The sequence below is a fragment of the Misgurnus anguillicaudatus genome, chromosome 17 (assembly GCF_027580225.2).
Source record: "Misgurnus anguillicaudatus chromosome 17, ASM2758022v2, whole genome shotgun sequence".
NCBI classification, from domain to species: Eukaryota; Metazoa; Chordata; class Actinopteri; order Cypriniformes; family Cobitidae; genus Misgurnus; species Misgurnus anguillicaudatus.
In genome coordinates, this window is record NC_073353.2 from 36,141,614 (window position 1) to 36,155,491 (window position 13,878).

General features: G+C 34.9%; 2 protein-coding genes across 5 annotated transcripts in view; one reads left to right on the forward strand and one right to left on the reverse strand.

The window, feature by feature from the left end:
- Nucleotides 1-1,374: 1,374 nt before the first annotated feature.
- Nucleotides 1,375-5,570, reverse strand: agr1 (anterior gradient 1). Its single transcript, XM_055214843.2, has 8 exons — nucleotides 5,444-5,570; nucleotides 4,690-4,809; nucleotides 4,510-4,573; nucleotides 4,364-4,416; nucleotides 3,293-3,369; nucleotides 3,118-3,181; nucleotides 1,779-1,862; nucleotides 1,375-1,598 (listed from the first exon to the last, which is right to left on the reverse strand). The coding sequence occupies exons 2-8, from the start codon at nucleotides 4,784-4,786 to the stop codon at nucleotides 1,531-1,533; spliced, it is 507 nt and encodes a 168-aa protein (XP_055070818.2). The 5' UTR covers nucleotides 4,787-4,809; nucleotides 5,444-5,570; the 3' UTR covers nucleotides 1,375-1,530.
- A 1,686-nt stretch (nucleotides 5,571-7,256) lies between these two features.
- Nucleotides 7,257-13,878, forward strand: part of traf3ip1 (TNF receptor-associated factor 3 interacting protein 1) — a 39,102-nt gene continuing 32,480 nt past the window's right edge. For 2 of the 4 annotated variants that reach the window (XM_055214838.2, XM_055214840.2), the window contains exons 1-3: nucleotides 7,257-7,543; nucleotides 9,430-9,498; nucleotides 13,687-13,848. In XM_055214838.2, coding sequence (XP_055070813.2) covers nucleotides 7,421-7,543; nucleotides 9,430-9,498; nucleotides 13,687-13,848 — 354 coding nt within the window. In that variant the 5' untranslated portion in view covers nucleotides 7,257-7,420. The remainder of the gene's footprint in view (nucleotides 7,544-9,429; nucleotides 9,499-13,686; nucleotides 13,849-13,878) is intronic. The other 2 variants (XM_055214839.2, XM_055214842.2) reach the window with 1 other exon arrangement.

Below are 13,878 nucleotides of genomic sequence, written 5' to 3' on the forward strand. Positions count from 1 at the left end.
TTGTGAGTACACTGATCATGTATCCATACATTTACAGCAATTAAAAGCCTGCTATTTTTGCTTACATGACTGAAAGAAAACCACTTTTAAACTTTTAAACTAAACTGAAAAGTAACTTGCATTACCTTTTTAAAAAGTAACTTAAATTTTAATGTGTACATTTATAAAGTAATGTGTTACTCATTACTTCAGAAAAGTAATATTATTAATGCACGTTACTTGTAATGCATTACCCCAAACACTGTTCTTGACTACAGGAAGACTTTAAAGTTGTACTAAAAGTCCCCTTTATATCTAAAATAAAGGTACAAAAGCTGTAACTAGGGTGTGTATGTGTTCCTAAATATTTACGCTTTTAAAATAATGCAATACCAGTGACAGCCTTTTATTTTTGTAAGTGTATCTAAGACATTTGCTTTATACGGTAGAAATAAGGTTTTTATTGTACATATAGATCAACCATGAAGATGTTAACGTAATAGTATGTGCTTCTGCACACTTTTAGAAATAAAGATATAAACGCTGCCTGGGACAGTATCCTTTCAAAAGTACACTTTTGTACCCTAAAGGGTGCATAATAGTACCTCTGAGGCATTGCCAGCTCAAAGGTACATAATGTGTAAATAAATGGTACATATTAAGACCTTTTTAAAGGATACTGTCCCATTAACAATTTTGTACCTTTTCTGACAGTATAAAACTGATTTATGAGTTATGGTCTATGGTTTAAATTGTTCTGTCCTTTATGGTTGAGTTACATTTAATGTCATTCATGGGATGAGTACTGTAGTAATGAGTTATGCAGTCTAGTGGAATTACAGTATATAAAAAAGCCTTTAGTGAAAATGAATGGGAAAATATATGGAAATTGCAGATACAAACAAATACAAAAACTATCACACTATTAAATATTTATGGGCAAAAGCCTCAACTCTATATTTTTTTTCATTTATATTCATAAGTTACTCTTATACAACACTAAAGTACTATAAAGCTTAATAACCTAGTTATTGAGCTTGTATGCAATAACCAACACTAAACTGCAAAGTTTGACTTGTGTGTAGATAGTGTGCTGTGCCATCTAGTGGAAACTTTGTGTTATTGCAAACTCCCTCTCATTATAATTCTTATTTTGCTTCCTGGGTCTTTTCCAGAAACCACTTATATGCGTCTTAATCCTCATACAACAAAAACTGTCATTGGTTTACCTGCTCATTTTGGCTCAAGTGCATGGCCTTGTTACACCTGTTTCCAAATAGCTCAAATAAACCCAAAGGGTGCTTCTCATGCACATTTGATTACTAAAGTACACAACAATTCATTCCTTCTCTTTATTGTTGCTTGCATTCCTAAAAGGTTAAGCACCCGGAGCCATTTTTAAGGTGACAAAGGACTTTATTCAAAGTTTCCGGATTTAATTTGAAAATTGCTCCTTGCACAGAAGCACCTGTATACTGTTTACAAGTTTCCATTGAAAGTCTTGTCCTGTCTGAAAAAAGTGTAGGCTGTCATCATCAGGTTTTCTACTCATCACAGATCATCATGATCATCGTGTCCCTCCTTCAGCAGGATCTTGGCCTTTATCATGTTCTCGGCCACTACACACAAACAGATGTGGGCATTAATGAATGTTTAACTCTTAAATCAGACATTAACATCAACTTTTGCAGGGCTGTATGCATTACAGATGAGCTTGAATACACAAATGGAGGAGCCCTTCAGAGTCTGAAACCTCAAACTCAGCCATATGAGTTTATAAGACTGCAAAAGACACTCACAGAAGTCCATGTCGGTTGGTTCATAAGTGTACATGCTGTTGCCATACTTTCCCACAATATCGGCTCGCACAGTCAGCGAGGGATCTGTATGGGGCAGAGATAAGTTACGACTGGAAGGAAAATAGTCTCATAAAAACATTTGTATTTCATAGGTTATATTTCAATACAAAATTAAAAGTAAAAAAATTTGAGCATTGTGTTAGCAACACAAAGGCCATGGGTTTGATTCCCAGGGAAAATACATACTGAATAAAAATGTGGAGGCACTAATCGCTTCAGATAAAATGTAAAAATGTTAATGCATTTTTTTAAGACCATTAAGATGTTTTTAACTTATTATTTTTAATAGGTGTACAATTTTGTTTTTACTTTACAATTAAAGATATTTTTTAAATTGCAGTAATGAAAATCATATAATAAACTTCAGTGTTGGGGAAAGTTACTTTTAAAAGTAATGCATTACATTTTTAAGTTACTGCCAAAAAAGTAACTAATTGCGTTACTTAGTTACTTTTCATGGAAAGTAATGCTTACGCTATACTTTAAGTTACTTTTGTGTTACTCTTTGCTTACACAGCTTAATTCTACGTTAATATGTTCAGTTTAATTCAGTACATTATTTTATTTTTAAATTGAATTAAATAAACTGAAAAGTAACTCGCATTACTTTTTTAAAAAAGTAACTCAAATATACATTTATAAAGTAATGCGTTACTTTATTCGTTACTTCAGAAAGTAATATTATCACGTAATGCACGTTACTTGTAACACCTTACCCCCTAACACTGGTAAAATAAAGTTTTTCTTTTATTTCTATCTTTTGGTTTTGCTGCAAATGCCCCAGAGATATTTTTTTCATAACCCCTTTTATGTTCATACAGAAATCCAACACCATGGCAATACATATTTTATAAGTGACTACTTTATATAAATTCGACCGCATTCTGACATTTTTGTACGATTGGCTTTCGCCGCTTTGACAGTAACCATGGTTTTACTACACCAAAAAACCATGGTTACTGCAGTAAAACTATGGTTAACACAAAATAACCATGGTTTTGCTAATAGTAATCAATACACCAAATTACTACACTTTTACCACAAAAAAACATGGACATTTTTGTAAGGGTTGGGGTTTCTTTATTGTTTTTTCTAATTATCATATGTTTTATAAGTTTCACTTCGTACGAATTCATATGAATTAGCCATAAATACATACAAATTCCTATAAGATCAGGCTGAGCAATCTGTACGTACTGTACTGTAGCTGGTGTTTATTTATTTGTGTTTGCCATTTAATTGAGCTATTGATTTTCAATTGTGTTTAATAATAACTTACCAACAAACAGGATTCTGGGTACATATGAGCCGTCAGGGGCCAAGTTTGGATCAGGGGTCTCATGCTGGAAATCATAATAAAGGTTTGGGTAAAGGTCTGATAATATTCTAGCTTTTATTATATCTCACCGTAATGTCTGTTGACTTTAGACTAGTTTATAATATTTGTACTATACCACTAAGTTGAGCATGATGAAATCTTTTTTGGCCATTCGTTGAATAGCCTGGTGTTCAGAAAAAGCCGCTTTCAAAGCTGCACGAGAGAGCACAGAGAGATTCATAAACTGATATACTTTAATGCAAGCAAAGGCTTGATATAGTTTATGAATGAAGTCTTTATGTATTCACTCTCATCTTGTTACAACCAGTGGCGTAGCAAGTCAGTCCCGGGCCCATATGCAAAAAAAATTACGGGCCCCCTTAAGCCAAAGCCCCCCCAACCTTGCCCGTTGCCACTGTTAACTGTGGCGCGCAGGTCAACATATACTTTTAATAAGGTAGTCAAATATTTTTACTTTACTTTTTTACTAAAGGGTAGATTTAAATAAAGAAAAACTAAATGTTTTGGGTAGTTTTTGACTCGTGAACTTCTCCGCCTTCTCTTTTCTCTTTAAGGCCCCACTTTTATGTTTATATTTGTCCATCCTTAATGTTCATGTAGATAGCCGCTATAGTAACCTCTCACACTGTGTTTTCTTTTTTTTTGGCGCGGCGATGCGTCATGTAAAAAATGATTGCATAGCAGTCTACGGCAGCCGTGGAGTGCAAAAAAAATTTATAAACGCAAACAAGAAATGACAGAGAAATTAGACATTACGGAGAAATAAGAAATCATTACACATGATATGCATACAAAAATATATTTCTTGCGGCCACAAATAAAAATTAAATTGAAAAAAAAAATTAATTAAAAGCTGGGGCGGGCCCAGGGCTGGGCCCCTATTGGCCCGGGCCCATTTGCACATGCATACCCTGCATGCCCAGACGCTACGCCACTGGTTACAACCCTGCATGCTGTTATTGTTCAGTTTACAACAAAAAAGATTTTAGCATCATTAGAGACAAAAATCACAAACAGCACACACGTTTGGATACACAAGACGGGTGAGATGGGTTACATTTATTTTCTGATTGTTGCTTTAAACACTTTTTTGTGTATCTATGGCACTGGTAAAATTGTTCATCAGATAAAATCTACATTTATATTTCCTTACAAATTAGAAGTGGACAACAACAAAGATGCAAACCTTTACTGTGTGGACAATCCTCTAAATGGTGAATGATCATCAGAGGCTTCTTACTGAGGTAAAACAGAGATACTGTGTGTTTTTAATCTGCTCATACATAACAAACAGTACAGGTGAGAATATAGTACAGTGTAGTATAATCATACCTTTCCTTCATTTTGTCCAATCCCTCCTCATATGTCTGAACCCAGGTGATGTCATCACCCCAGCCTAAATGAACAAAGAAACTATTTATTGTATTGTGAAACATTTTAAATAGTATACGATTTTTACAATTACATGTTTTATTTCAGATTTGTATCTGAAATGATAAAATTCAGTATTACCTCTTGCTAGAGTTTGGACTGACTTTTTCTTGCGTTGAGTAGAGACATCGTGGAAGGTCAGACATAAGAGAAAGATATATGCCGGCCAGTACTTCATGATGATAGTATGTATTGGGCAAACTGAGGTAAAAGCCAGAAGAAAAAGTTAAGTAAACTTGACGAATGCTTTGCATATTAGATGTTTTAAGGGTGGGTCAATGTACTACTGACGCTGCATACCATACTCTGAAATAAATGAACAGAGCAGGTGAACAGGACTAACTTGCTTTCGAGTTATTGTTCACAGTGACAAGTGGCACTTGGTATTGTGCTTTATAAACGATTTTTTTTACTTTATAAAAAACACTGAACCACAATCAATAATTCATTTTTACCCCGATTTTACATTAACATTAAATTTATGCAAATACAGTGGATTACAAGGTATACATAATGCAATGCTCTAGCACTGAGCTATACTGGAGCACATTTAAATATTATTATTGTTTTTATTTATTTATTTATTTTGCTTTTTTAAAAGAGGACAATACACATTTATCAACACAAGAAACAAGTCTCCTATGTAAATGTGCTAAATTTAGCCAGTCTGTCTAATTTTCACCTGTAGTCCCTATACATTTTAGAGGGGCACTACAATTTAAATTCGACCTTAAACCAATTCTTGTGATGTTTTTCCTGTACAACATACTGTAAACAATATCAACTTTATGTTGCAACCGTGTGTTAAATATTTAATTAGTAAGAAAGAACCTACCGGGTATGAAACAGATGAACCAGTATCCTGCTGCACTGTCCCACTGACTACACTGACAGTAACTTTGATCTGAATGGTAGGCATTCTTATAGTCACACTCCTCCCAAACCGGTTTGGCATTTAGGAAAATCTGAATTCCACTCCAGTTCATTTCTGGAGCCAATCACAGAAGCTCATGAGGCAGTGGACTATGTCAGCAGGTTTTGTCAACTGAAGACCTGTATGGTCTCTTAATTTATTTCATTTATTTGGCAAATTAATATTTTATACAACTTTTGCTACTTTTCCATGTTGTGGTTTCACACAAGCAGTCGTGCAACAAGCTCAAAACCTGTTGGTTTTAGGTGGAGACCTACATGGAAAATGTCTAGAATGATCTGTATCTGTATTCTCTTTATTTTAAGCTATTTTGGGTGGAGGCCCTGTGTTATCAGGCTGATAAAATGCTCTGACATTTGTTTTATTCTCTCTAAATCCATTTGTGGGAGGTGTCTTGTATTGAAAATATATCCTTTATTTTGTAAAAAGTGAAAGTTGGATTAAAGTAAAAAATTACTTCAATTGGTTAGTCACTGCAAGTAAAAAAATGTAAGTGAAAAAGCTTACTTTTTTAGATTAAAAGTTTTTTTAGATTTAAAGTTTTTTACTTTATATTTTTCACTTAAAGTGTTACAAATTGAAGTCCTTTTTTTAAGTAGATACAACTTTCACTTTTTACAATGTACATAAAAATCACTAATGTATTCATTATGTAATTTTTGTTAATATAGCATTTACAGTATTGTAATGGTTAGGCTAAAATCTTAAAAACATTACCATGTCAATATTGTAGGTGTGTGGTGCTCTTAAAGGAAAACACCACCGTTTTCAATATTATACTATGTTTTTACCTCAACTTAGATGAATTAATACATACCTATCTCTTTTTAATGCGTGCACTTTTCATCTTTGAACAGCGCTTCTTGAATCTGTTAGCATTTACCCTAGTCCCATTCATTCCTATGGCTCCAAACAAAAGTTTTATTTTGTGCCACCATACTTACTCGTGTTAACTACTCATGTAACAGTCTTTAAATAAGGAAAACATGGAAGTGTTTGGTGGCTTCTAAATTCATCCCTGTTTGGAGCCATAGGAATGAATCGGGCTAGGCTAAATGCTAACACATTCACGAAGCGCTAAACAAAGATTAAAAGTGCACGCATTGAAAAAAAGATAGGTACGTTAATTTGTCTAAGTTAAGGTAAGAACATAGTTAAATATTGAAAAACAGTGGTGTTTTCCTTTAACGGTTATTAATTGGAAAAAATCAAAAGTTGAAGAATGTATATATTAGTTCAGTAGTTTGTAACCCTTTTATGGACAATAAATTTAGCAATACTCTATTAAATATATTATATATTTCATAATTTTCCTTCATAATTTTCTTCATATTTAATGTAAAGCCGCTTTCAAACTATTTAACTTTGTAAAAATGTTAATATTAATATATTAATTTATTAGAAAAAAACCGAATAACCATATAGAAAAACAGGATGGCTTTGTAGTATATAAAACAACTTTGCATAAGAAATTTGTATAGCCTACTTTATTTATTTTGCTTTAGTTATTAATTCATTCGACTTTTATGGGCCTGTCTGGGTCTGTGACAGGTAGCGATATAAAATATATTCCAGTTTTGGTCTGGGTACAAAAACAGATAACGAAACAAAAGAAAAGAAAGGCCTGGCATAAATTTGTTGGACAGAAAACATTTCTCTCCAGTTGTTAGTTGTTGCCTTGGTGACCTATAGCCCATGACGTCGGCCCGGGTTTCGCGCAAGCGCAGAAGCAGCGTAGCGGTGGATTGTGGGACAGAAAGCGATCGTCAAGGCAACAGCAGAGTTTAGCGACCGGAAATCTGCAGCTAGCATAACACTAACCGAAATAATTCCGTTAAGAAACATCATTTCAACCAAATACCGTTTCACTTTGTTGCCATGAACGATTCAGTGGCCAAAAAGACCCAGGAGACGTTGGGAAAAGTGATCAAAAAACCTCCACTGACAGAAAAACTCCTCGGTAAACCTCCGTTTCGATACCTGCACGACATATTCAGTGAGGTGAGTTATCAAATGCGTTTTTATTATATAATCGCTATTTTATTTAACTAGCTATCTTTATTTTCAACCCTAGATGCTTAACATTTTAGGGTTTACCAGAACGTGCTAGCTTGCTAGGTAGCCTGCTCATAATGTCCACATCTTGAAAGAAATAATGTACTTTATGATATATCAGTCTGTTTGTGTCAGGTCTCTGAACTGTCTCACATTTAGAAGAAATGAGCTTTCATGTGAAGTCAAGGGGTTTGAATTAGTGTCAGGGTTTAGCTGATCAGTGATGTTGATGATGGCGAAGTTGCAAATAAAAATAACACTTCTTGCAATGAAACAGTGTTATTATTTTCTCCTAAAGACAGGGATTTAATGTGGTTAATAATAGTTAAATTCATAGCTGTTGTTGAGTCATTGAGATGTTTACCTGGTAACTAGGCATGTGTTGTCCACATGGTTATGCAAACAAAACTCGAGGGTTTCCAGTCTGGGTGTCCAGGATAACATGAGCATAGATCATCAGTCTCATACTGACATATCCAGATAACATGATGACATACCGGTGGCAGAATATCAGATAACTGGTGTGCAAATTGTAAAATGTCTGTTGTAATATATTAAAAAAACATTACTTTTGATTTTGAAATAGGATAAAGTATAATATTCAACTTTAAATCTATTTTTTAAAATAAAGTAAGATTAGAGATGGTTCGGTCAGAGAAGAAGACAGGTGAGGAGGCTGTGTTTGAGGTTTAGGTGAGATTAAATAAACAGGCACAATCATCACACTCCCTAAAGGTCACACCATTCCTCCATGGACAGCGTACCCACCGATGTCATCATACTTGTCATCTTCTGTAGTTTTAAATTAAGGACAACTTACTGTCATTTAATGTTATCCTGTTCAGACAACAAACTTCTAACAGCTGTGCTAGTTTTATGTCTCGTATATTACTCCAGTCTCTCTCATGTCATTAAACTGGGGCTACAAAACATATCAAAATTACAGAAATTCCGCAGATGTGCACGCGATATATTATGCATAGTGTAATAGTTGCAATAATCGGAATAATTTTAAAATTGATTATTTTCAACTAGTAGTCAAAGACTCAAAGTTTTAGCAAAGAGACTGGCTCATGAATGAGTGCTTGTGTATGGTATGGTCTAAAAATTATTAGCAGAAGAAAGTATGTAAAACATGTATGTTTGTTTGTTATATAATTATGATATTTAAACATATTTAAAAAAGTAAAATAGATTTTACAAACTTAAAACATTATCGTATTTCATATTGTTTATCACATTATTTTGCAAGTTTTCACATGTTCACATTTTTCTTCAGTATCGTCCTAATTTAAACTCAGATTAATATTATGTCCATTTATGTGTAAATGTGAAAAGCGAAATGATGTGTGATCAACTAAAAGTAAATGAAAATGTACTCCTTCACAGTAAAACAGGCTACTGTACTATGTCAAACTCAAACTATTAACATAGTTTATAGTTTATCATGGCTTTGTTAAACAACCCTTATGGAAATTAACCATGTTTTTTTGTGGTAAAAGTGTAGTAACCATGTTTTTTTTTTTTTTGGTGTATTGATTACTATCAGCAAAACCATGGTTTTACTACAGTAACCATGGTGTAACTATGGATATTTTGTGGTAACCATGGTTTTACTACAGTAACCATGTTTTTTTGGTTTTAACTGTAGTAAAACCATGGTTAATTTTTGTAAGGGAACTTGTGTGCTTTGACACACATTACTGATGAAATACACATGAATGTGATTTGAGTGTGTGTGTGTCTTCATTTTTTAAAATGTGTCTAAATAGTTTTGGGTTCTTAAAGATTTCCAGGAGTTGGCAGTAAAATCATGTTTTCAATTTTTCCAGGTAATTCGTACCACAGGCTTTATGAAGGGCCTTTATGAAGACGCAGAGATGAAGTCAGATAATGTGAAGGTAAGCTATCTTCAAACAAATTGTTATAAAGGGAAACGTTTAGGACTTCAAGGTGCACTAAAACCCCATTCACACAGCACTTTGGTCCTAGAACATTTCTGTAAAATTGAAAGAGAGGCTTCTGTGTGAACACAAACACGTCCCCTAAATGTTCTGGGATCGCTCCCGTAAATAGGACCTAGTAACATTCACGGAAAGCATTCTGTGTGAACAATGGCGCTTTTCCACTGCATAGTACCCCACGGTTTAGTTTAGCTTGGGGCGTGTAAGCTCACCTTACTTTGGCGTGGTTAGCTTTTCCATCGAGTTTGGTATCAGGTCGCAGTGGGAGGGATTATAGACGTGTCGTTATATTTGCGCTGCCTACTGCTGTGACATCATACAAGTGAGAGCGTCGTTGTAAATTCCCATTTATTTATTTATCAGTCCACCACAAAATTAAAATTGGGCACCACAAATAGATGTTTGCTGATCGCGTTTATCACTAACGTTACCTCTATCTCACATGACAGTTTCTGTTCAAACACCAGTAGTTGATGCACTCCGCTGAGCCTCATTAAAGTTGCGTTTAAGCATATAATGCTGACATGCTCATTGCGAATGTTCCGCCACAAACTGCAAGTTTGGAAATAAAACTGGTATGGTGTCCCTGATTCTCAACATATGGATGTTTTTCATCGCTAAAAGGGAGTTTGTGAACTTATAGGAGAGCACAGATGACATGTTTGCTCGAGTGCAAGCTGAGGTAAAGCTAATCTGTACATTACAGTATAGCGATGACGCGTAGTGATGATTCTCTCATACCAATCAGTGATCTACTGTGTTTTCGCGTCACTTTTGGTAATTGGGTACTACGTACTGCACCCAGTGGAAAAGCTCCCAAAAGCAAGCTGACCCAAACTAAACCAAACCGTGGGGTACTATGCAATGGAAAAGCGCCACAAGAGGCACAAACAATGCCGTAAGGGGCGTGCTGTAGTGAGGACGTGTGTGTCATCGCAACAAGAGGTTATGGTTCAGCTCTTTGACACAGGGATTTAAACGCAGATCAACATTTACGATGAGAAATGTCGGCAAACTGGAGTGAAGCAGAGACAGAACAGCGCATCACGCGCACCCTTATGTTCTTGTCATTATCAAAAATGCACGCGTGTGGTCACAGATAATTAGCGAACTTCAGACGCTGTGGAAAAAACCTACCAAGTGCAGGACTTTAATATGTCACATGTCTTTATGTATCTTTACGGATTCTGGAAAATTATTGGCAGTATGAATGAACCAAAAATTTGTGTGAAAAGGGCTTAAGTAGATTTTTGTTTTGCTGGCTCTTATTTCTTTGACTTTCATACTGATACCTTTTACATTGGTACCACTTTTACAAAAGTATTATCCCTGGATTCATATCTAACCTCTTTTCCTTATCCTAACCTAAGATATTTATCATGTCAGAAAGTCTCTGTGTGTTTGTGCTGTTCAGGTGTTGACATCAATTAGATACACAAGTGTAACTCAACACTCTCCATTTAGTTAGCGTGCCAAAGTCCCACATATCAGTGAGACATGGGGTGTGATAAACCTTCCAGCTAAATGCTTATAGGGCCTTTAACTAGCTACACTCGTATCAGTGTCACTGTGACCCTGTAAGAGAAGCAGGTAACTGTGTGGGTAAAATGAGGAGGGCACGTCTGATCCTTCTCCAAATGCTGGCCAGTCTCAGAGAGCTGTGGCTTTTGATGTCCTAACATGCATAATAAATGCCCTTTCCACACCTGTGTAAACCTGTGCCTGGTCCAGAGTTTGTTTGGGGTATTCATCACAGATGTATACATGTTAAACAGAATATTATATTTTTGCAGACTTTGGTTGAGTCTCACAAACAGTATTTCACTCCAATATAAAAAAATGAAATCTATTTAAATAACAGACAACCTGCTTTACCATTGGGGTTAATAATTGTTATTATTATGCACATTGTTTTGTGAATTCATGATAGTAATGCAGAAAATCACTAATTTAAGTTGTATTTGAAGAACTTATATTTTTATTACAATAAATTATAATGAATTACAATTTTTTTATCATAATACTGTATTATGGAAAAATATATTACATGGGAGGTAGACAAAAAACATCCAGATGCAAAGGGAATTTGTGGGGAAATAATAAATGTCATAAAATGGCTTATTTAATTTACTTTGTGAGAGTCAAACCTTTAGCTTTATGTAAACGCCTTGTCACTGCATACAGTGTAAGTGTCGCTTGTAGATGGATATTAAACACTGCTGAATGTGTAAAATCACATCAGCCCACATTGGCACTCAGGTTGTATTGCCTCTGGGAGCTCATTATTACCTCACCAAGAATAAAACACATTAAATGGCAACATGGAGAGTTACACTTCATTAGAACCAGCAAAGCAGAAACACAGAAACAAATGGGAGTTTAATGAAGGGGACACATGATCAAGCTTCCGTTGATGATTGATGATATATGTACGTAGTTTTATTTAAAGCACAAGGACTACTTTTTGTACAAATACATCAGTGCAATTAAGCCTAAAGCAACAAAAAAAAAACTATTAAAGGTTCTGATTGATTTATGTTCCTAAAACATGATTTGTTGTGATGTAAAAGTAGGGATGCACTGATATATTGGCCTAAAATGGCAATGGCAGATAAAAGCTGTTTTTCCACTATTGGACATTAGCCGATTTTTTTTTAAAGAGCAAGTGAAGAGTTTGGTTTCAAAACGCAATAAATCCATTTTGACTAATTTGGGTAAAAATGTGTTTTGTATACCAAGAAAGTGACGAGATGAAAACCACTATATTCTTTTACAAACTTTCACATAGCATCTTAAGGTTATAATAATATTAAAAATTCAAATAATTTCATTTTCAAAGAATTATTATAAAAATGATTATTTTTTCGCAAAATGCAGATTTTTTTCCAAAATGCTATAAATCTAATGAATCAATATATAAATTTGAATCCATCTTTGCCATGTTATATTCATTTAGTTGACTAGTGGTATACACTGATTAAAAAAATAACATTAATGGCATTAATCAAAACACTTTCTTTGTATATTAAGAACACTGCCATTGCTGCTGTCATCCTTGGGACATCATCGCTGAACTTTTTTGACAGCGATCAGCTGTACAATGTTTTGGTCCTGCCCGATTTTCGTTGACTTCGAGTAAAATAATAGAAAGTTTTTCATAAGATCCCCTGGGGTCAATGTGTTAGCATGACAGAAGCTTGATGCTGTCGTGTGAGAAGCAACAGCCGGCATTTTTCCTTTGCCTGTGTGCCAGAGTGGCTTACGTTTCTTCCCCGTCACAGAAAAGCACCACAGACTTATCAATGCCATAAAATTATTATTTTGTTTTTGTTTGTTTGTTGATCACGAAGTACAAAGTAGATGAGGAAAACTTGGATTCCGTGTGTATTCGGCGCCACCATTGTTGTTTACAATGCGTGGAATGGTGCGCTGTGATTTGGTTAGATGATTTATTGCATTCTACAGAGAAGAAGGACTGGCGTTTATCGCATTTTGGGAAAAAAGGGGAAAAGATGACAGAATAACAGCGGATATCCGTTTTCTGTAAAATTAAGAATTTACTTTTTAATACTGACCTGATACAATACTGATTTTGGTGGTAACAAATTTTATTTAAATGGCGTTTATTGCGTTTTGAAACCAAACTCTTTAAGTATCACGATTTTACATTCCCTTTGGTGTGTTAATTAGTACATGTTAATGATATGCTAAAAGGTACAAATCCCAAAGTAAACGATGGCGATAGGTGCACTTTAAAAACAGCCAATGATCAGGGCAGACTATATCCTAGCAATCAAAAGGGACGGAAAAATGCATCGGTACTCAAACTGTGTTATTATTTTGAATTGGGTCTTAATGATAACAGGATTGCAGATTATACACTTTGCACTTCTAGGATTTTATGAAATAATAATGACATGATTTGAAACAAGAAGCAAAACTGCCGGTATCTATCTGTATGGATGGATCTCATTCTACGTAATGGAATATTGGTATTGGCACCGATCGTGCATTCCTAGTTTAAAGGTGGAGTAATGTTGTCATGTTAAAGTGATGAAAGCAATCATTATTTTTGCAGTTACATTCAGCTCTTTAAAATTCAGTTTCTTTTAATGTATCCTGCAGGATAAAGACTCAAAAATAGCCTTCCTCCAGAAAGCTATCGATGTGGTGATGCTGGTCAGTGGAGAGCCCTTGGCTGCTAAACCCGCTCGGATCATAGCCGGACATGAACCAGAGAAGACCAACGAGCTTCTGCAAGCCATCGCTAAGTGCTGCCTCAACAAGGTCAGTCCTCCCATTAAAGAGCACTCGGCT